Source organism: Maylandia zebra, unplaced genomic scaffold (genome assembly GCF_041146795.1).
Source record: "Maylandia zebra isolate NMK-2024a unplaced genomic scaffold, Mzebra_GT3a scaffold02, whole genome shotgun sequence".
In the NCBI taxonomy this organism is placed as follows: Eukaryota; Metazoa; Chordata; class Actinopteri; order Cichliformes; family Cichlidae; genus Maylandia; species Maylandia zebra.
The window spans coordinates 3153388-3177919 of NW_027490032.1; the positions used below are offsets into that span (position 1 = coordinate 3153388).

A 24532-nucleotide genomic window follows, 5' to 3' on the forward strand; every position below is an offset into this window, starting at 1 on the left:
CGCTCTGGAATCAATAAGATATACAGAATAGAAGAAGTGATCGTTGTAGAAAAAACAATAGACAGCTAGCTGAAGCTAGCACCAGGAGCAATTCTTGATGTTTTATTCATAGAGGAATAAGAACATTACATGGTACCAGGAGTCGGGGTAAGAATAAGAAGCAACGCAACAAGATGGATGCAATAAAACCGCCAAGTCCGTTGAAACTGACTGGAAACGTGGATGCAAGTTGGAGGACTTTCAAACAGCAGTTCAAACTGTATATTGCAGCTGTTGGAGTGGATCGTCGGGCAGATGAAAGGAAAATAGCCATGCTGCTCACCATCGCCGGTGTTCCAGATCTACTGGCATTTAGATCAACTGGCGTTAGTCGAACAGATGTGTGGCAGACTTGCGTTTCAGGAGCTACTACTGACAAACCAGCAAAAAAAACTCGCAAATGTGTCATCTGTTTATCTCAAACACACTCCGTCAGTCTTGATGCTGTTGAACAACAAAATGTTTAAAAATGTGGCGAGTTTACCTGGTGATATCCTCACGCGCGACGCGATCGCGAAAACAGCAAACAATTAAAACCACGCCGATGTTGTTCACAGGACAGCAAGAGTAAATGATCGGGAGACTCTTGTCGTCGTTATCGTTCCCCTCCCACGGTTTATTTCTCCGAATTCAGCGTTTTTGCTCCACAACCACAGCGAGCAGTTTACTTTGTGCACTAACATGGACTCGAGTCAACCAGCGCCACCTCTGGCCAAGTGCCACAGACTGGAACTGAACAATGAGGTGCTAACCCTGTTGAACACCTTCCCCAATGTCTGAGATACTGAGAAGGTCTACCAGACCTAAGAAACCTACAGAGAGGGTCATAGAACAAGTGTGAACTGTTGTGGTAAAGAATTGTTAAAACAAAATAAATCACAAGTAAATAAAGAATAATAATTCATTTAGAATAGTAATTGTTCACACTTACTTGAGACCTGCTGAGTTATAATGTGTTATTGACTGTTCAAGTTGTCAAAGGTGAAGAGTTCTAATGTGCTTGAGGGCTGACTCATTTGGTTCATTCTGAAAGATGTAAGGTATACATTAGGATTTATTTTGTTTGACTTGTGCTACAACTTTCGGTTATAAAAAAAAAACACTACTGAATATAGTTTGTTGCACAATTTACAACATGTTGAATGTTATACAAGAATGTTCAGATGTTACAGAGTAACAGTTCTCTTTGGAATTGTGCCATCAGGGATGTCTGGGAGAGATTGGTGCAGCTTCACAAAGGTGAAGCTGTATCATTGGGAAGTGATAAAAAGCCCACAATTACCCACAACTATAACCAAAACAAAGGAGGAGTGGACTTTTTTTCAGTTTATATTAAAGATCTACTGCTGAAAAAAAAACAACATTTTTTTGACTTTCTTGATGTAAATGTATATGGGTCAAAAACGACCCGTAACACCATAGATGTAATTTTAGTTATTAATCTTAAAATGAAAAAAATCAATAAAACAGATTTATTTAAGAGATGTGTCCTATACCCCTCAGTAATAGTCAAGTAACACAGAAACCTTTTATTTATTAATATGATTCTCTTGAGGTTCATTTTACAATTTTTTTTAAATTGAAATCGAGGGGTATAGTGACAAAAAAAGACCCAGAGGCCCACGCCAAAAGTATTAAAACCAAAATTTTCATGGATAAGGAAGCCTAACAAGGTAACCAAGAGATGAGAAACAAATTGGATGATAACTTATTGTTTTTAGTATATTTTATAGCTGATTTAATTCACGGGTCAAAACCGACCCGCTAACATAAGAGATGATATGTCTGTGAAGGTTCTCAGTCATCCAGGTCATCGTAGTCAAAGGAGCTTGCAAAGAAAAGCGTCTGGACTTCTTTAAGTTACTTGAAGACGTTTCACCTCTCATCCGAGAAGCTTCTTCAGTTCTAAGGTCAAATGGTGGAGAGTCCATCTGCATCTTAAGGATAAAGGACACTCTTTCGAGGATGCCAATGTTCACATTTTGGACAGAGAGGACAGATGGTTTGAAAGAGGAGTGAAAGAAGCCATCTATGTCCACTGTGAGCGACCATCTTTGAACAGAGGCGGGGGTTTACGACACCAACTGTCTGCCATCTATAATCCAGTTTTGAGATCCCTTCCCAGACGCCTTAACGCCCACTCACATCCTGGGCCATCTGACCTCAGGAATTCGCATGATAAGGTGGGGCCAGGTTTCACAATGAACTCACCCGAAACTGGCAGATTGGGGCCCACACCCAGTTTCACACCTTGGCTCAGGCGATTAGAGGATCATCAGGGGGTCCTTTTGTCCCTCTGTGGGGGGTTACTCCCACTAGGCTTATATCTGGGACTCTCCACCATTTGACCTTAGAACTGAAGAAGCTTCTCGGATGAGAGGTGAAACGTCTTCAAGTAACTTAAAGAAGTCCAGACGCTTTTCTTTGCAAGCTCCTTTGAATAAGAGATGATAACAGAAAGCTAACACACGAGGAAGGTTAAGTCTAAAGACCTTGAAATGGCTTCTTGGAGGTCAGGGTCATTTGACAGGCATTCTTCCTCAAACAGGCAGAGAAATATACTGCAAAGCCAGAATACTTTTTTTTTTTGTTAAAGTACATATAAATGGTGTTGACATAATTACATTATCTTAATACATAGATTGTCCTCAGCATTATTAAAGTTTGTGTGGGATCATCTTGAGAGAGAAAAGAACAAAAGGCCTCATGATAACTTTTGAAAATATGTGGTGTCTTGATAAACTGAGCAGATATTTGAGGTTTACACAGCTACATTCTCGCCTGAAAATATGTTAAACGTTTATTTTGTGACCCAGAAAGAATAATAAGAGTAATATTAAAACTAACTAGCTGCCGCCATTGTTGGAAACTGAACTGGGCCGCGCTATGAATTCTGGGACACAGCTTCTTCTTCGTCGCAGTTTAACGGCAGCTGGCATCCTTGAACATGCAGTGCTGCCATCTTCTGTTTCAGTCCGTTATTACACTCTTAAATCCTACTACTTATTCCTGCGTCTTTTGTGATCTTACAAAGCTTCAAACGACGCGTCGACTATTAAATCAGTCGTCGACGATTTTGATATTCGACGTAATCGTGACTAGTCGACTAATCGTGGCAGCCCTAGTAGAGGTAGGAATTGCAATTAATATGACTCTCAAAGTATTCACAACATTCCTGAACAGAAATAGGCCTCTGCACCTGGGGTGAGGGTGTGGCCATGAAAACAATGTGACATGCCATTGGATGTTGGGACACATAATAACATGACGCTAAGCATCGGCCAATGAATGTGAACTAACAACTACAAGGTCGCGGGTATGGCTGCACTGTAGGAGAAAAATCCTAATATAAAAGCATTTTTGTCATGGCTGGGGGCAGTCGTGTGGTGTATTGAAAAAAGGATCCAAAATGCAGGTACTGGCTGGGGTGCGAGTGAGTGTTTATTTACAGCGGTGAGAAGGTGACAAAACAGGAAGAGCAGAGCAGGGAGTAAACAAACCTAAACTGGGAAAACTAAAGAACAAAACTTAAACCAGACACTCACGGCAGGAGGAGCAAAATGCACAAAGAGTAGTGATGTGACGTACTGTATCGAGGCTTCGAAGCGTGTGTCGAGTAATGGAGGGGGCGTTTCCGCGAAGCGCGTATCGAGGCTTGCTTCATTTATGGGAGGAGCTGAAAATGATGACGTCCGAAGCCTCGCTGCCCGGCTGTACCACGTGACTGGTTCAGGAAGCGGTTCGAACTTTGCCGCGAGCTATGACAGCGATATAAACCCCTCAGACCCCATTCAAAATGTGGGCGTTTGATGGAGAGTTGCGGTTAGTGAGAGTTAGAGACAGTTTAGAAAAAAAAGAAATCGCCTACGACCTGCCACAGTGGAGAAACTGTTGTTTTTAAATAAAAACCAATGATGTGTCCCCTAAACACTAATCACTGTCCTTGCCTCAATGTTACAAAAGCACAACCACTGTCCACACCTCACCTCACAGTATATGATCATTTCCATTTTAGGCATTTCCAAATAATCATGTTCCATACTGCCAGTATAAATATACACAGTATACTGCATCACTACAATATAGATGTTTTACACACTCCTTTTGTTGTTGACATTTACAGGCTGTGTGCAAAAGGCCACACTCTTCAAATTCATGCCAGCTAATATTTTTACGTCCAGTAGGTGTCCTACTAGAGCAAATGAAGCTTCAAGAAGCTTTGTGCTGGGGTGAACCAATTGGATGAAAAGCTTCAGTGCTTCATGAAGCTTCATCTGCCCATCACTAACAAAGAGAGATGGCAGAGAGACGCAGAATGAATACCGGGTAACAGAATAATGCAGACTGACATGGAACTAAACAGACAACACGACAGAGAGCACAGGAAAACACAGGGCTTAAATACACGGGGAGTAATCAGGGAATGGGCCACAGGAGGGAGACACAGCTGGGAGCAATTAGGCTAACGAGACAGGGGAGAGGTAAAACTGAACACACTGACATGAGACATGAACTTTCAGAATAAAACAGGAAACTAACAGACACAGAGAACCAGACAGGACACTGAACTTGACAGGCAGACTCATGGGCAGACACAATAACACCATGGACAGACAGAGGGAACACAGAGAAGTGGAAGCAGACAGGCAAAGAACAGAAACCTAACAAATGGCAAAATCACAACAGAATACACACTCGGAATGAACAAAAGCATAAGGAAACACAAAACACTGAGTCCTCGGACTCAGGACCATGACAATTTTACAGTTTTGTTCTGTTCTTCTAGAATATCATTAAAGTTACGTAAATAGACTGTGATTTCACATTTCAAATGTAAATTAACGTTAAATCACTGTAATGCAATAAAACATAATTTTCATGATTATTAAATGTATCTGTCTGTACATATGCATATTTAGATTGTTAAAATGCATTCACAAATGTATCATGATTGAAAGATCGAACTTTTGAATTCAAATGTAATGCTATGGAACAGTATATAACATGATTCCTATAAGCTTGTGTTACATCACATAAGTATTATTATCATTGCTATTTAGGGCATTCGTGGCTCAAGAGTTTGTAGTTCGTCTTGTGATCAGAACACATAGAATTTGAGCGTGTGTGTGTGTGTGTATTTGTTACCTTCCTTCACAACCCTAGAATTAGTTGTGGGTTAAACTGAAATGTCTGTCCTGCAGAATTTTTTTCTTCCCATACATTAAAACAGAAAGAAGCTTTCAGTCGTGAACCACAAACTCACTTCTTCTGAGATAAACCACAGTCAGCTACAGGAAGAAGCAATGTTTTCTACTAATCTGCAACATGATCAACACACTCTGTGGTTAAAATAATTATCAGTCATTTATACTATCAAGATTCTTGCAGATTAAAAGAACGGCATCAGGTTTGTTTTGCGGTTTTAAAACTTTATTCTCTCCTTTGTTAAAGTGGAATGTTTCCCCAGTGCTACTGTCTTCCTGCCACAGAAAAAAAGAGGACAACAATTTGACTTGTTATAATACGGAGCCCCCCAGGGGACATGGGAGAAAAAAAAATTAGGGAGGAAAAAAAAAAAAATTAGGGAGGAAAAAAAAAATTAAGACGGACTTTTGCGAGATCTCGCAAAAGTATTGCGAGCGCTCGCAAAAGTATTGCGAGATCTCGCAAAAGTTTTAGCCGCATTCTTCGGAGGCCGCCAGCTCGAAGCCGACCGGGAGGTCGAGGCACGATGTGCCGGGAAAGCGGTGTTCCTCCCGGCTGTAGTAGGTGTCGACTTCCCGTTAGCTTCGAGCTAGTGGCCGCCAGCTCGAAGCCGACCGGGAGGTCGAGGCACGATGTGCCGGGAAAGCGGTGTTCCTCCCGGCTGTAGTAGGTCTCGACCGCCCGTTAGCTTCGAGCTAGTGGGTGTCAGATCTCCAAAAACGTCGGAGCTCTTTTGCAAATATGTGATGTCTTGTAAACCGAGCAGGTATCTGACGTTTACACAACTACATTCACGCCTCAAAATATCTTAAAAGTGTATTTTGTGACCCAGAAAGAGTAATATTACAACTAAGTAGCTGCCGCCATTGTTGGAGTTTTGCGAGATCTCGCAATACTTTTGCGAGCGCTCGCAAAAGTATACTTTTGCGAGCGCTCGCAATACTTTTGCGAGATCTCGCAAAAGTCCGTCTTAATTTTTTTTTTTCTCCCTAATTTTTTTTTTTTCCTCCGTAATTTTTTTTCTCCCATGTCCCCTGGGGAGCTCCGTATTATAACACTGAGCTGATCAAAGGGTTGATATAATATCACAGAGAGAAAGGATGGAGAAAACGTCTATTGTGGCCACTATGCAAGTACACTGCAATGATTATCCTTTCTCCTTTGTTTCTAGATCCAAAAAACCCTTAGAGTGGTGTGGACTCAGGGAGGTTTAAAGGGTTTTAGAGATACAAAGAGGAGACAGAACATTATTAGAGGGCACTCTATGAGGGAAATCTGAATCTTACCTAATAATTTTCAGCTTTAGCACAAAAGAAGAAGTTACTAAGATATTAAAGTTTAACAATAGATTCTATAAGTATAAAGTACAAGTGTGACATCAGCGGTCATGGAGAGTCTCCATCCAGCTGGATCACTGTCACAGGTGTGGAGCTTCATTCTGATTTCACCTCTTATTTTATCCACATATTCACCTGAGCAGGTGGGATCCTCTCTGCAGGGAGACCTACAAAGACATTGTGGTAGACACTGAGCATCTGTCCTGGGCTGCACAGAGTTCCTGCTCCATCAGTGTGATGGTGGTTATCACATCATGTCAAATAACAAAACCTACTTTATTACTGTGAACACGTGAAGTTGGACCTGTACCTTTTTTCTTTGTTTCCCACATGTTAATGTTAGTGAGATGGAAGATGTGCAGGCTTTAGTTTGGATTTCACACAGTTTTCTTCTTAAATTTAATTCAAAGTACCAGATTATTTCCTGTCATAGAGTGAGAGACATGGTACATCCTGGACCTTCACAGGGCTGACACAGAGAGACAAACAACTACACAAGAGGTAGGCAACTAAAGGCCTCAAGGGCCAACGTCCTGCTGGTTTTAGATAGCTCCCTGGGTCAACAGACCTGAATCAAACGATTAGTTCATTAGCAGGCTTCTGAAGAACTACGAGACATGTTGAGGAGGTCATTTAGCCATTTAAATTAGCTGTGTTGAATCAAGGACACATCTAAAACCTTGGGGCCTGGAGATCCCCTGGGCCAGCTTATCGCCTTTTCCTTTTACATCTTCAGATTATAAGAGGAAACCCACACATGCATGCATTTTGCTGCTCTACATGCACATTTTTCCAAGAACTTCAATTACATCACAGCCTCCAAAGTTTCAGGTGACAAAAACAGGCGTCAAACATGTAACAAGCATCATATACCTAATAAAGTGGCCACAAGTAGAAACTATAAAATTCTGTTTATATTTTTGCACTTGTGTCAGTCTGAGTGAGTCCAGTTTATCACCAGCTGCTGTTTTTTTTGCTGTTTTTTTTCCTACTTTTCTTCCTCAGTAACATTGTTTATCTTTCAAAACAAACTTTACTTTTTTAATCTTCTTTTGAATCTTACAAACTTTGCAGAAGAAACAAAAATGTTTCAGTTTGACCTCTAGGTGGCAGTGTTGTCTTAGTGCTACCATAGCCACCTACAGAGGACTGCAGTAACAGTGTCAATATGTTGGAGCAGTAAAATAAATATGTGTGTGACTGAAAACTGACCTTGATCAGCCGCCAGTGTTCCAGCCAAAGTGTGGGACACAAACACTATTAAAATATGTTTCATTTGGATTTCAGACTTAAGTTTTCCCAAATGTTAAAAATAGAAGAAATAAAAGACATATTACCTGAAATATATACAATTTTTGACATTGTCAGAAACACCTGTCAGTTTGCACATAAGATTTTAGTCACACTGACACTAATTTAACCCTCTTATATGGTCACTTTGTGTTTTCTTTGCTAAATACTTCAATCCTCTACACATGCAGGCAGAAACATCCATTAAAGATCCAGACCTACATGAAATATAGGCTAAGATATATCTGTAAGACAAATGGGAGATAATCATCATCACGTGGTTGTCAGTGACCCATCATGACTCATGCTTTCGGGCGGATCGAGATATTTGAGATGTACCACTTCTGTCTTCATTCAGTTCGGAGTTCATTAGCATTTCATTCACTTTAGCAGAATCTCTTTCAACCCAAATACTTTTCTCTTTTAAAATTACTCAGACTGCAGCAGTTCATTTGATCGTGTCAACAAAGAGACTCTAAATGTAAGAAGAAAAAAACGACACAATGAAGTGACCATTTTCACATTTACTTTTTATTCTTTTAGTTCAGCTTTCCAAAAACAGTATTAATGCCTGAACATTCATGCAACGTAATCAAAGTAAGCATCCCTTTAAATTTAAGAATTCATTAACATGTTCATTTGCTTTTTACACACACAAGAAACTGTAAAACCCAAAGTGCAAACACAGATAAGAGGGATCAAAGTTCAACACCCACTCACATCCTGGGCCATCTGACCTCAGGAAATCAAATGATATGGTGGGGTTAGGTTTCACAATGAGCTCATGGGGTGGCTGTAGCTCAGGTAGCAGAGCAGGTCAGCCACTAATCAGAAGGTCGGTGGTTCGATCCAAGGCTGCCTCCTAGCTGCATGCCAAATGTCCTTGGGCAAGATACTAACCCAGGGGTCAGCAACCTTTCACATCCAAAGAGCCATTTGGACCTGGTTTATACGAAAACAATGATAGCCGCAAATACTTTCTGACATCTAAAATGAAGATAACACTGTGTATATATATATATATATTTGTTTTTACCTTTATGCTTTGTGTGAACAACTAAGGTGTGTTGCTTATGAAATCCTTGAAGTGCTACAGAGAAAATTACAATTTATTTATGTAATTAACACATTTTGAACTCTTAAAGAAATATAACAAAAGGAAAGACACCCAGCTGAACTAAAATGATCCATGCAGCAAACAAAAACTGTTGTGAGCCACCGCCCTTATATCGCCTTTGGGCTGTTGGAGCCTCACTTTTAAAAGATAATTGGAAAAAAGATGCTAAAAGCTGAAAAATTGATATTTGCAAAATTCTGCCTAAATATGTATTTTACCTGGTTAATGTGTGTGGCGGGGCTGCAGGGCAGGCGGACGCACCTGAGCGGCACCCGCAATCACGCCTCGCCGCCTTTGCGTCTGCGCTATCTACGCTGTTGTGTTGGTGTGTGTCGGGGTGTGAGCTGAACAGCTACATCCGGCTGTATGCGTACAGCAACAGTGTGTGAAAAGTGGCCAATAAAGAGATGCTGAAAAGCGTGTTCATGAAAACATCGTCGGGTCTGTCGTGATATGTTTACAATAAGACTTATGGTCCCGAACCTCTGCGCACAGCGTCTGCAAATAGGGGCTGTACGAAGTCACTTTCATCTTTACGCAGGACTGTAAGCTGTCATCTGTGAGGTGTGAGCGGTGTTTGTTTTTAACATAGTTCACGGTGGAGAACAGCTGCTGACATAATGTGGATCCAAGATCCATAATTGGCCTACCTGGGGTAGAAAGTCTCGATAAATGCACAGCGTTTCGGCGGGTATACCAGCTTCCACGAGTGTGACGCTTATTTTGAGTGATGAAAAAATAATAGAATATAATTATATTTATATATTTCAATATCACAATAATCTTCCAATTTAGAACTACAAGTTAAAAAAGAACTAACATAAATAAAATACACTTCAGCTAAATACTTCTAATTTATTTTCCCAAACCACGCAGAGCCGCACTATAAGGACTAAAGAGCCGCAGGTTGCCGACCCCTGCACTAACCCCATGTTTGCCTACTGGTGGTGGTCAGAGGGCCCGATGGCGCCAGTGTCCGGCAGCCTCGCCTCTGTCAGTGCGCCCAGGGCGGCTGTGGCTACACTGTAGCTTGCCATCACCAGTGTGTGAATGTGTGGATGATTGTGATATGTGATGATTGTGTATAGTGTAAAGTGTTTTGGGGTCCTTAGGACCAAGTAAAGCGCTATACAAATACAGACCATTTACTTCTACTTCCAAAAATCTTCTATAAAACTGCAAGTCTGGCCATAGTAACAGGTGTGTGATGGTTCTTTGGCTGTCATCCACCAGTCACAAATGATTCAATTTTGACAATGTGTTATTGCAGTTAACTTATTCATCAACTCAGAAACACATTTCACGTTAAAACATTGTAATAATAAAATGTCAGAATTGCAGAGGCATGGTACACATCTTCTGCATTAAAACGCATTAAAACACACACAAAAAAAACATTGCTAAGGTAAAATGTTCTAAAAATCTCGTGAATTTAACTTGAGGACAAGGAAACATGGAATTTTGAAATTAATGCCATAGCTGTATGTATCAGGAGGTTCAGGGGTAGGCCAACATTATTTTTGTCCCAGTCTTGAAAATTTGACAAATATTCTCTTTCTTCGCTTATGTCCCCACCCCCCAAAAAAAGAGCTAACTTGTCTGCATTATTTTTCTACCAATCTTTGAGAAAAAGCCTCCCAGAGAAAACAGTGTGTCTAAGGTATAGACATGAGTCAGGCCCAGACTCTTAAGACACTCAAGTTCATTTAGAATATCAAAAGAAGGATGGCTGATGAGTTGTTGGCACATCAGAGGATCTCTAGAGCGGATAACACACACTGATTGCCTTGAATGGAAAATAAAAGGCAAAAAATACACCAGTGGAACCATGAAGTAGACTAGACTCTCCTCCACTTTTACATTTCCACCTGTATCTCTGGCTCTGTCCACTTTCTTTATGGCCTCTGTAATGTTTACCTTGAATGACACCAACACTGTGTATCTGGCTATTAAGTGTTTGTCATGCCTGGTGAGTGAATCACTGTTGTCTTTGTTGGTGTGCTGTGTTAAGAACCTGTGAGTAACTTCGAGTTGGTCACAGTGAAGCTGAACAGACTTGAGTGCATTTTGCAAATCTTCTAGAGCTCGATTGATGCAGTCTGGACTCTGACTCCTGTTTTGCTGCTTCAAAGATGTAAGAGCACGGTTGTAATATGCAATAGCTCCCCAACAGTGATCCTTCTGAATGGCTTTAGTGTACATGTTGATGCTCTCTGCAAACTTCCCCTTTTCACGCAGGTCATTACCAAAGCTAATGTAGTGGTAGAGGTTTGATGATGGTGATTCTCTCCGTCTGAGTTTCTGCCTCGCTGTGTCCAGGTCTGTTTTCAGTCTACTTTTCAACTCTTCAGTAGAATCTTTTGCACTGAAGCTTGTGAGTAGCCACATACCCCAAAACTCATTCAGAGCAGACAAATCTGAAGCTTCTGGTTTGTTGTTGCTGCTTGTATACAGATCATCCAGTACATCCAGATAATCATTGAAGAGTTCTTCCTTCTTCTTCATGTCTGGGACCTGAGACTCCAAGTAGCTTGATAGCTCATCAGCCACTGTGCTGTCTCTGACCTGTTTAATTATCTTTATTTCCTGCTGTGGTGTTCCAGTCAAAATATCCTTCAGTGTTGAAGTCATTTCTGCAGATCCTTCATTATGGTTGCTTTGTTGATATGACCTTAACTGCATCACAAACAGAAGTTGTTTAAGTGGAGTCACATCTGTTAGATTTCTGAATAAAGAAAGAAGTTTCATTCTTAAAACCATTAATTGGAGCAACTCTGTCAGATGACTCAAACAGACAATGAGCTGAGCAGATCCTGGAGATCCTTGTCTGGCAGTGCGGCCGAATGCCTGCGCCTCTACACGAGCATTCTTTGGCAGGAAGGTCTGCACAACAAACAAACCTCCAGCTTCCTTTACTGTGTCAGAAACCTGAAGGTCTGTTCCACGGCCAGCGAGGTTTGTTGCTATGATGACTTCTCCTGCTTCAAGCTCCTTGGAAATGATCACACTGTTGTCCATGTTGTTGTTTATATAAAGATTTTTGTTCTGGACTCTGTCTCCTAGACTGCTATGGATCATCTTTGCTCGTTTGATGGTTTCACAGATGATGAGTACAGCTCTAGGATCTCTGTATGATGTAGGGCTGGTTTGTACAATGACAACATCACAGAGTTTTTCAATCCATTCTTTTTCATCTTCTACAACAACACCTTCAACCTCAAACAGCTTTCTACGTTTGAATGAAGGTATCTGACAGGTTTTGATACCGTCATAAATCTTTTGCAAAGTCTCAGTCTCTTTTTCTTGACCAAGAGTTCCAGACATCCCGTAGATCTGACTTCCAAACTGGTTTTTATACTTTTGAAGCAAGCCCACATTAGACATGTAGTTTGTGATGGCTGTCATGTCACTCATCTTTGACTCGTGTTTCATTTCAATAAACTGTTGAAGTCCATCTGACCACTTCATGTAGTTTTCAACAACCCCTGTGCAGCTGTAGTCCACAGGCACGATTCCATGTTTCTCCATCACATATTCATGGTCCTCTGTCATGACTTGAGCTTCAAATGCATTTTCAATCCAGACCTTTAGTTTAGATTTGACCAGCTCTGAAAAGAAGCCTGTGATGTAGCAGCTGCTTTTAGCTTGGTTCAGTTCACATGGTGTAAAATGAATTGATCTCTTTACTTCCTCTTCTACAGCTCTCACCACACTGTCGTGATCAGAGTACATGTACTGACAGAAGCCACCATCAAGTAAAAGCAGTGACACTCTTCTGCTTTCCACATTTTCACTCTGCAGCTCTTTCTTGAGTTCCTCTATTTCATTGTTATGTATGAGGTGGAGAGCAAACTGGCAAGATGGGAATTTCCTTTCCACCGTTTTAAAGAACTCAGACAGCTCGTTAGCAGTAACACTTTCATTTAAGAGGCTCGGGTTCTTTCTCAGGTCCTTGACTGATCCCTTTAACAGTATACCTGTGTCCTCTGCTATGTGACGAATGATGGACTCATCACCATCTTTGCTCATCATGTTTTCCAGCACTTGATAAAAAGGAAATTTTGGCCCTACTGTTGTATATGTGCCAGTTTTCTTGTACTGATTAACAGTGGCCCATATACATGCCAAGAGTGGGTTGAGATGCTGTAAAGCAGGCATGTTACTGCTTAAATAGACTACATGATGACCCTTGTCTAGCATCAGGGAATCCACTTCATCCACTACTGCACACTGGAATTTCCTCTGCCCTAATATGTCCAACCTCTGAAAGTGGTGCCGAAGCCAGTCACCAGCAAAGTTTTCTGCAGTGCCATAAACAACTTGACACTCATAGCACTTTTTTAGTTCTACATCAGGCCTGTTGCAGTTATAATCAGCAGTGATATTTAACTCTTTATAAAATCCTTTCCATTCTTCAAAATCTCTCTCTGCAAGAACTGATGAACTTGACATGATGTCGACTTTTTCTCCTCTCAGAGCTCGAAAAGCTGCAAACATGGCCACTATGCAGGACTTCCCCTCTCCTGTGCCAACCTGAATCAATCGCCCTGTTTCTGAAAGAGCCATCAGACACCAGCTCACCATCTGTGTCAGTCGTGGCCGAAATGGCTTTTTAATATTTTTAGTTTTTGTTATACTCACTGCCAAACAGAGAATCTTTAAGATGTTTTTCAAATAACTATTTGGTGAGCTGTCATTACAAAAATTAAGCATGAGTTTAGGTCCTGAAACAACAGCTGATTTTTTTTTCATTGGCAAAAGCAGATTTTTTAAGATTGATTTCAGTTCACTCTTCTTTAAGCTGTCATTTTTAATATCACAGTCTTGATGAACTGTTGATACAATATCTCTGACATCATCTAAAATCTTTACATCAACCTGGTTCAACTTTTCTTGGCGGATTTCATCAATGATTTCCTCCAAGGTCTTCTCTCTGTCATTTGCTAAATATTCCTTCAAGGTTTCATCTGTTACAGTTTTGTCTCTGAGTAGTTCCAGAAGTGTTTTTCCATCTTCATCCTTCCAGTCAGAAGTAATAAAGTAAATCTCTATGCAGTGCAATATTTTTATCATCCATGTGAGGAAATGGGAGTTGTTATTTGTTGTTGACTCAAATCGCTTCAAAAGAGCATCAAACAAGTCAGCGACCTCCTTTGGGCTCCATTTGATATTTGTAACCAGTCCTTTCAGCTTCTGGAGGAGAATTTCTTCATCAGCATCCATTTTTAAAGGTGTTTGAAAAAGACACTGGTCAAAACAGAGGTAAAATATGTTGAGATTGTTACTTTGAAAATAAAAATACATTGTTTACAAATTTCCAAGCAACCTGCATCTATTCTCTCCACTGTATTACACTGAGAATCACGATCCAACACACACACACAAAGTCAGTGTAAAAAAATCAAACATGTACAGATAATATGTTGTGGTGACCCTTTATGACAAGGAAGGAGCAAAAAATACGTTCTTTTATTTATATTTAATGCAGTTTTATTTAAATCTAATACTGACCTGTTGAGATGATGAGAAAAATTGCAGATGATGTATGTTTGTCAAGATGCCTCAGGGGATCTGCTGTCTCTGTTTTGGTTCTGTGTTTTTATTTCGCGTCTTTAGTTTCTCTTTCACAAACCCTGCCCTGGCACTGTCACAAGGGAATTTCCTGCCAAGCCTACCCTTATGATTTGCATTTATTGTAATTTAAGACACTTTCTTTGAAGAAGTTATAAAGTGTACTTCTAAAGAGCAAAACAGTGACTGTTCCAACAAGGAATAATTTGATTAATAGTTTTATAATCATTTTAATCAGTTGTCAAGTCAGCCTAAAACTTTCCACTTCCCCTTTACTGGATTCACTGCTCAGAAGGGCAGGACTTGAAAGTCAAAAGCAAAAAATGTGGGTGTGTCCTGTTTGGCTGAAGTCATGGCATGTCTTGGCAAACTTCTTTGTCATGGAAAGAATTTGATAGGCATCATTGGTTTTAATCTAGTTTTTCTTTCGTTTCTCTGACAGTCATACAGTTTCTTGGTAACAAAGTATCTGTCACGGTTTGCAAGGCAAGCCGTGTGGGAATTATTAAAGGACCCAAGATGCAGGCACTGCTGATGTGAGTGAGTTTTATTGAGGAGGATGACATTCAACAAAACACGATGGTGGCGAGAACAGAACTGACAAAACTCGAAACTCATGTCTAAAGAAACAAAACAGGAGCTCCAAAGGCACACACGGTGCAATCCTCAATAGGCTTCTTAGCCTCCAGGGGTCCAGAATCAGCTGAGGACTGAGACGTAGCCTCTGGGGAGGCCCTGGGGGGAGTTATAGTCTCAAAGGTAGCCAGTTCATGAGAAATACCAAAGGTTAATGTGAAATTTTTTCCCCGTATGGAATGACTTTGCAAGAATGGTGGCAGAATGGGTGGCTGAGCTAGCGGGAACACAGGAGACTGAGCTAGCAGGGCCACTGGAGACTAGGGATATCCAGATCCGATCACGTGATCGGAAATCTGCCCAATCACATGGTTTCAGACTCGATCGGAATCTGACGTTACCTCCCGATCAGGACTTGGCTATATATATATAGCGGGTGGTGGTTTATCCTTCAAGCTTGGGTCCTCTACCAGAGGCCTGGGAGCTTGAGGGTCCTGCGCAGTATCATAGCTGTTCCCAGGACTGCGCTCTTCTGGACAGAGATCTCCGATGTTATTCCCGGGATCTGCTGGAGCCACTCGCCTAGCTTGGGAGTCACCGCACCTAGTGCTCCGATTACCACGAGGACCACCGTCACCTTCACCCTCCACATCGTGTCGAGCTCTTCTTTGAGCCCTTGGTATTTCTCCAGGTTCTCGTGTTCCTTCTTTCTGATATTGCTGTGATTCGGAACCGCTACATCGATCACTACGGCCGTCTTCTTCTGTTTGTCTACCACCACTATGTCCGGTTGGTTAGCCACCACCATTTTGTCCGTCTGTATCTGGAAGTCCCACAGGATCTTAGCTCGGTCATTCTCCACCACCCTTGGGGGCGTCTCCCATTTTAACCTTGGAACTTCCAGGCCATATTCGGCACAGATGTTTCTGTATACTATGCCGGCCTATGTTTATACTATGTTTAAAAAAACATGTTGAAGATCTTCCATTAAGTACAGTTTGCTTGATGAGAGCTGTCTGGTTCCAGCTTGGCCTCATGGTGGCAGTGTTGTTTCCCAGTTTCACTTCATAGCTGCTCCCAGCCTGCAGAGGACTGTGATAAAAACTGTGTCAAAGTGCTGGAGTGTTAATGAGCATGTCCTTGAAGCAAGCTCTTCCTGCTTTGCTCTGATTTATTTTCTGACATGTAGAAACTGGGCTTATGATGTTTGTGGTTTTGTAACAGTCAAAATAATTGCACTAATCACTCAACTTATTATAGCTGCAGTTCACTATTAATTACAAAACATTAAAAAATAAAAAGTGGTGTGAACAAGTGTTCGTCTAGCTTGTCTCTTCACAAAGATCCAATGAGAGGCTCATCAGAGGTTTCAGTTTTAGTCACATCATTTCTTTAAACAGGAGTTTGCTCTGAACCCCGACTCTGTTGTTGTTAACATTTTCTGTACATAAAAACAGCAACAGCAGCAACAAGAAGTAGACAGAAAATTGACAGAGCAACTTTCCATCCAATAGATCCATCTTCTTCATTTCTTCTTGATTGACCTGCAGGTGAGAAAAGGTGTGAGCTACTTTCTTCAAAATCTCATCAGAGACTATCAAACAGCCCCACCTCTGATCACACACACACAGACTGAACTCTACTCACTCACCTGGAGGATCAACACTCAGGTCCATGATACAGATAGGCTTGTTCTTAATGACAGTCTTCTTGTGACTGTGTCCTCTCTGGATGACACGACACTCATATGTTCCACTGTCAGCAATCATCACATTCTTCAGAATCAAAGACACGTCTCCATCCTTCATCTGTCTATCCTGCAGGTCCACCCGGTTCTTAAAAGATGGATGCTGGTCTTCAAGTACAGACCCCTCGTCTCCGTACAAAAGGACATACTCATCCAGGTCAACTCTTCTCCACTCCACAAATATGTTGTTGTTGTTTGCAGCTCGACATGTCAGAATGACGTCCTGTCCAGACTCAGCTGTGATGTTTTTCTGTTCTGAAAGAGGAAACAACACAGATCAGAGAGGTTAAAGGTCAAAGTACAACTGAACCTCACTGTTCATCATTGCTCTATTTAAAAAGTTAAGAATTTCTGTCTCATAAAATGTTTCAGCATTTTCAATCAGGATGACTACAGTAACTTTTTACAATGGGTCTGTGAAGGTTCTCAGTCATCCAGGTCATCATAGTCAAAGGAGCTTGCAAAGAAAAGCGTCTGGACTTCTTTAAGTTACTTGAAGACGTTTCACCTCTCATCCGAGAAGCTTCTTCAGTTCTAAGGTCAAATGGTGGAGAGTCCCAGATATAAACCTAGTGGGAGTGACCCCCCACAGAGGGACAAAAGGACCCCCTGATGATCCTCTAATCGCCTGAGCCAAGGTGTGAAACTGGGTGTGGGTCCCAATCAGCCAGAGTTTCGGGTGAGTTCATTGTGAAACCTGGCCCCACCTTATCATGTGATTTCCTGAGGTCAGATGGCCCAGGATGTGAGTGGGCGTTAAGGCGTCTGGGAAGGGATCTCAAAACTGGATTATAGATGGCAGAGAGTTGGTGTCGTAAACCCCCGCCTCTGTTCAAAGATGGTCGCTCACAGTGGACATAGATGGCTTCTTTCACTCCTCTTTCAAACCATCTGTCCTCTCTGTCCAAAATGTGAACATTGGCATCCTCGAAAGAGTGTCCTTTATCCTTAAGATGCAGATGGACAGCTGAGTCTTGTCCTGTGGAGGTGGCTCTTCTGTGTTGTGCCATGCGCTTGTGAAGTGGCTGTTTGGTCTCTCCAATGCAGAGGTCTGGGCATTCCTCACTGCACTGTACAGCATACACCACATTGTTAAGTCTGTGTTTTGGCGTTTTGTCTTTCGGGTGAACCAGTTTTTGCTCAGACTCTCCACCATTTGACCTTAGAACTGAAGAAGCTTCTCGGATGAGAGGTGAAACGTCTTCAAGTAACTTAAAGAAGTCCAGATGCTTTTCTTTGCAAGCTCCTTTGACATGTTTACAATGCATACTATAGTGATTTTAATAAAGAACTAAAAGGATTAAACTCTGGTCTCTCTTGATCTGATCGGTGGTATCAGAAGGAAGATGTTGGCTTGTGATTTATTTCACAGAAACACATTATTTTAACTTCATTAAAAATATTTTTAATCAATATAATGTGCTTTGTTATCTGAAGTGTAATGTTGACACTGGAAATATCAGATTAAAGATCTAGCTAAACAAATGAGCTAAACAAAGTGAGCTAAACAAATGTACAGAGGTACAGGTACAGAGGTCAACCATCTGATGTAAAAACCAGTTAATCTGGAACACCAACATTGACAGCTCAGGTAAAAAGTGACCTTGCAGCCTAGACAAGCTGCAGGGCTGGAGTCACTTTGGTGTTTGGTGCACGCACTGCAGGTGTTTTTGAGGTGAATTGGTGGTAAAAATTTCAAATGGGCCCACTGTGAAATGTCTAATCCTCTGTTACTAAACCTAAATGGGTTTTTTTACTTATTACCATGTGTTGAGATTATCCATGTTAATTATCCATATTGTGCACACAATTTCCATTATTATTGTTATTATTATTATTATTTACTTATTTATTTTTTAAAAACACAGACAACTGTTGAAAGTCTCCCTGGGGTGTAGCTTAAATTGGATGCTTTAATGTTTTTTTTTGTTTGTTTTTTTTTTTTTGGGGGGGGGGGGGGTATCCTTCTTGTCTGACTAAAACATGTTTGTCCTATTGCAGCCAACTCAGTTGACACCAATCTGAAATCAGCTGATGAGAAGTGGTGACAAATTTTACACACTTTAACTGAAATAGTCAAACATTCACTAGATTAAAAACAAAACATTTAAACATGAAACAGAATGTAATAAATTCAGATTTCACCTCCAGAAGCAGCTGAACAGAAGACCAGGAGAGACAGGAAAATCCAGTAAAGTAGCAAAAATGTTGTAGCATTCATCTATGCTGTGAGTTCCACTGATCCGACTGAATGCTGAAATAATTCCCAAGTAGAAAAAAAGTTTCCACTCTGAACCAAACTCCCGAGGACATTAGTTCAGCCTAAGTTTCAAATGCCTTTGAAAACTCTCACCATCTGCTCTTGCTGTATTTGCACTGTGTGCCGTGTTTCATGGACAACACAAACACACTTTACACTCCTGAAAAGGGGGGAGGTCTGCTCATGGCCTACACAAACAAGCCTGAGGGTGGATGGTTGCAGGTGGAGCAGTGTAGACAATATTATTTTTTATTCTCATATTTACCAAAGAAAAAATAAACAGCAAACCCTGTACTGATCAATCAGAAACACACACACACACACACAGCGAACTTTATATTATTAAAAGGTTTTAAATAATTAAAATCACAGAAAATATGAAAATATCTGGAATTTACAGGATTTCCCTGAATTCACTTAAACTCATTTAGTTTGTTTGTTCTCAGTTCTCGGGACAGATTTAATCCTCAGCCACACAGTCTCATTACTTTTCTGTCTTAGTTGTTAGTTTATACTACATATACTATTCTGGCAGCAACATACTTTATTGTTGTGCGCTGCTCTGATCTGGAGATGAATCTAAAAAGCTCACCTAAGTTACTTTACCACAAATGCAAACTTAGTTGCATTCCAACTTTATCTTTGTTTATATTCCCAAAGCTAATGATCTTTTTCAAACTCAAAACGTGCTTCACAGAGTGGTAGCACTTTAGGGTAATATACACAAGTTTACCTGTGAGTGCAACAAACAGTTTGAAACTCATCAGCATGTGGATGCATTCTTCACCACGACTTATCTGGTCAGGTATGATGGTATTTGTATTTTAAAATGAGAACCATCTCTTTCTACACACACACACACTCGAGGGAGCATTGATGCATCATGGTGAATTTTAGCTCAAATATTCTAAAAGCAGAAGTAAAAGTAAAAGGACCTGTCAGAATCCACCCTACAGCCCATTTACTCTGTCACGTTGCACTATAGACTGTCTGCTATGGCGACAGGCTTCACAGCTGCTGGTGCACATCCCAAAGATGTGCAAACAAATCCTACCTTGTCTGAAAGGCATGTGCACCTGCTTTTGTGCAAATAACGTGAGACTTTCCAGGACATATGAATTGTTAGAGAAAATGTAAACGTGAGAGGGAGAGAATTAAAAAGGGAGCGCTGCAGAGCTGCCAGCTTTGTTTCTTGGCTAGACGTTCGTCACGTTGACTATTTGATGCAGTTCTTACATCAGAAACATCATTCTCAGCACTCCCAAAGGAGCTTTTAAAAGAGTTAAAGCATTTCTCATAACATAGACAAAATACACCAAAAAATCAAAACTCTAAACTTTTTTTTTCTCACATGTCAAACATGAGAAGCAGGTGAGTCACTTTACCTCTGAAAAACCTTCTGCCACTGTTTTCAAACTTAGACACCAAATGTTTTTATACTTAAAAGGTGTGTCTGAAAATCATTCAGAATGAAAAATCACAGATTGCAATATTGATGAAAGCGTTTTAGGGTCGACCCTTTAGATATCAAACGCTACACACTCAAGACGTTTAATCTGTTGATTCCAGTTTGCAAACACACTTTCTCCATTTTTTTCTGTTTCCGGACAAGAATTTCCTCCCTTATTCTGGTTTCTGTTACGGCTGGCGCTGGCCAACCGGAGGGAGGAGGACCCAGGCACGGAGCTCTGAATATAAGCAGTGCATTTATTTACAGTGAATGGAACAATAAATCCTCAGTGCGTTCCCGACTGCCGTGACGTGTCCTTTTCCCAGTGTTAGTGTGTCTGAGCACCCCGTGCTCGCTGCCCTCTCGTCTCCACACTTCTCCTGGGGAAAATAACAAATATGCAGTCGTAATACACACATAATGGGCAGACTGAACTTACTAACGAGCCAAGAGCCACGCAATGATCCTGTGTCGGAGAGAGCTCCACCACACTCTTAAGTAGCTCCTCCGACGGGGCTTCATCAGCTGTGTGGTGGTCTTCAGGTGTGGCCAACCACCTACCAGGCCTGAAGGTGCCTGTAAACAGGTGCTCCCAGACACACCCAGACACACACACACACCTACGAGGGACAGCAACACCAAAACACATATAATATAATACAAGTCCATAACTGCTCAGGGACCCTGGGTCGCTCAGATCCAGGTCCCTGACAGTTTCTCTTAACACCATTTTTCACATGAGCTCTCATAGATGTTCTGATTCGTGTTAATGTACAGAAAATGAGTTTTTCTACTTTTAAAGAGTCAAACTTCATGTTCCTGGGTTGAAAGGCTTGGCTGGAGATGTTCACACCAGAGTCAGTTTGAGTCTTAAATGTGTGTCACAAACTGTCTCAAAGTAGGTGACAAGCAGGGAGTTCACACACAAAGTTTACTTAAATATAAAATAATGTATTACGTGCACATGGAGGTCCATGGGGGAATCCACAGCCAGTGAAACAATTAAACTGCATATGAGTGATCATATACTGTACATAGAACGAGCAGAGGTCATACTAGCAGAGGTCAGACACGGCCCTGACATAAAGAAAATATCTGCAATTGGGTGGGATGGTGGTGGAGTTGTTTGGAATTCACACATATGCATGTTAGGTTAACTCAGGGGTGTCGAACTCCAGGGCTCGAGGGCCAGTGTCCTGCAGGTTTTACATATCACCCTGGGTCAACATACCTGAATCAAATGATTTCTTCATTACCAGGCCTCTGGAGAACTTCAAGACATGTTGAGGAGGTAATTTAGCCATTTAAATCAGCTGTGCTGGATCAAAGACACATCTAAAACCTGCAGGAGACCGGCTCTCAAGGCCTGGAGTTTGACACCTCTAGGTTAACTGGTGATTAAATTGCGTGTGTATGTGGTAGAAGTGTGTAGTCACAAGGACTTTGACTACAAAGTATAATCCGTTGACTCTGAGCTCAGAGTGGCCTTTGAGGTGATCACATCAGGTTCTACTGCTGTCAGCTAAGAATCCGAGGCTACAATTCAAATGAGCTCACAAAAAAGGACCACAGTAAATTAAAAGTATTTTGTCTAAATAATTCTCAGTTCATGCTACAATAAAATGAAACAAAATGAGATCAGTTTGCTTGATAAGAGCTGTCTGGTGTAATGTTCAAGTTTGACCTCGTGGTGGCGGTGTTGTCTCTCTGTTTTCATGGCTGCACCCAGCCTGCAGAACACAGCGATAACAAAAGTATCAAAATGCTTGAGTGTTAGTGAACATGTGTTCAAAGCTTCAGTGCTTTATTGACCAACTATAGTTGTACCACAAAACAATAAACAACCCTCCCCCCCACCCAAGAAAAAAAATACCACAAAGTGTAACCCAAAGATAGCAAAATACTAGAGTTTCCAGATGACACCCTTATTATAACTCATAAAATGTAACTGTAATTTCGGTCGTTGCTGTGCTTTTTGGAAGTCGAATTTCCCAGAGGAACCCACCCGAGGGATTAATAAAGTTCTATCTTATCTTATCTTATCTTAAAATGATTTTGTTGAATATTTGCGATGTTGAGGAGGTGATTTAGCCATTTAAATCAGCTGTGATGGATCAAGGACACGTCTAAAATCTGAAGGACATTGGCCCTTAAGGACTTGGACACCCCTGCTTTAGAGATTAATATGTGCAATTTTCACAGTTTTTTGTTAACCCTTTAAGACCTACCATAGAACCAAGTCCGCCAGAGCTTATATTATATTTTTACATGGCGTGGTGCCATTTTTGGGAGCATTTCAAGTTGATATACATCAATACAACAATTATAGCCCGGATTTTAATAATATGTATTCATTAAGTGCATAGTAATTACATAAATCGCAAAAAAGTGCAATAAACTACAAAAAAATTGAAAATCGTTTTTGCTTTTTTAACATATATTTCTAGTTAGAGAAATTTAAGAGGCTTATCCCTCAAAACTGTAAATACAAAAAAGTTGCACAAAATAGTTTCCTACCACAGGAAATTTATTTTGAGTGTCTTCATAGTTTTATTTTTGAAATACACCAATTTTTATATACACTGCAGGAAAAAACGAAAATAAATATTATACTGCAAATTTGCAAAAAAGCAGCATATGCATCAAAATAAACTATTTCCAGCAGTGCAATATGAGTCCTAAGCATCCCAGAAACGACACAGAAAGTCAGAAAGTCAAAGATAACTTTTAAAAAGACGAGTATAGGCCCTGAGGCCCTAATAGTAAAAAAGACTACATTTCCTTGAAAATGACGTCACTTCTGGTTTCGGGCAGGTAATGGCGGACATGCAAAAGTTCACGCTGACGTCTATTCCTTTTTTTTTTTCTTTTTTTTTGGCCTGTCCCGTTTGGCTCTTTTGCCATCAGAATTATTGTCTAAAGGCAAAGAAAGATGCCTAACGGATTTACTTTACCAAATTGACCATCCCAGCCTTGCCATAATGGTCCATTTGATTCACCTTTTATTGTTTATTTTATTTTCACTTGCTGAATACGGGACAGACTTGACTGGGGGAAAGAAGGGGAGAAAGAAAGAGGGAAAGAGAAACAGCTGAGAAGAGGGACGGGGGAGAAGGGCAAAAAAACAAAAACCAACAGGATGGGCAGAAAAAAAAAGAAAAAAAAAGAAAAAGAAAATGCATCTATCGATCACCTGGATCACCTGTTGAGAAAGAAAAAAAAACAAGCAGAAGAGAACAAGAGTAATAGAATCAACAACATCACAATGATATATGGGAATATGACAGTAAATACTAAATATTAAACATTATTGTGCAGCACATAAGATCAACAGAACACAGTGTGCTTTGAGGTAGGAGCCAAAAAGGGTGTAGTTTGTGGGTGTGATCACCCGTGTGTACACCTGTGAGCATGGACGCGCTTGTTTTTTCTAAAAGGTTCCTTCATGTAATGATCTGGTAGAAGGTGTGGGGGGGCCACAGCCCCGTCCTCCAGGGCATGAAGCAGGTATGGAGGAGATCAAAACTCCAGACATCCAGAGGCCCTCAGAACACAAGAGACCAAGGAAGACCCACAGAGGGGCAGCTGCACCACTGTCCCAGAAAGAGCTGAGGAGAGTCCCAGATGAGGGGTCACTCAGCAGCCGCGGAGCAGAAGCCAGGGGGAGTTGCAGTGACGCGCCCGTGAGCTCCGCCAGCAGCCAGCTGTGCCTGAGTGACCGAGCCCCAGACCGAGAGGCCGGGGGCACCCCACCTCCGAAGTGGCCCGAGCGAGCCCCTGGCTCCAGGCCCCGATAAGCGGCCGCCAAGGAGTGAGCCGGTGTGTACCTGGACGCCCATCCCCAGAAAACAAAAGAACCACCAACGCACCGGTGTCTGAGGGAGTCCGCCACTGGCAGGGGAAGTGGTGGTGGGGGGAGATAGGCCTCCAAACCTTGGAG

General features: G+C 41.3%; 1 protein-coding gene across 1 annotated transcript; it reads right to left on the minus strand.

Annotated features, from left to right (window-relative positions):
• Nucleotides 1-786: 786 nt before the first annotated feature.
• LOC143415632 (protein translocase subunit SecA-like) lies at nt 787-14562 on the minus strand. The gene is made up of 4 exons (XM_076880944.1): nt 14500-14562; nt 11785-14235; nt 10857-11664; nt 787-851 (listed from the first exon to the last, which is right to left on the minus strand). The coding sequence occupies exons 2-4, from the start codon at nt 14209-14211 to the stop codon at nt 787-789; spliced, it is 3300 nt and encodes a 1099-aa protein (XP_076737059.1). The 5' UTR covers nt 14212-14235; nt 14500-14562.
• Between the last annotated feature and the right edge of the window lie 9970 nt (nt 14563-24532).

Bases quoted from the DNA above. Each gene is read 5' to 3' on its own strand.
- LOC143415632 (XM_076880944.1), bottom strand. From the start codon at position 14,211: ATGGATGCTGATGAAGAAATTCTCCTCCAGAAGCTGAAAGGACTGGTT. The intron at 11,665-11,784 runs GTCTGTTTGAGT...TTTGTGATGCAG, and splicing joins CAGGATCTGCTCAGCTCATT to TTAAGGTCATATCAACAAAG. The intron at 852-10,856 runs GTGGAAATGTAA...CCCTCTCTGTAG, and splicing joins GGACAGAGCCAGAGATACAG to GTTTCTTAGGTCTGGTAGAC.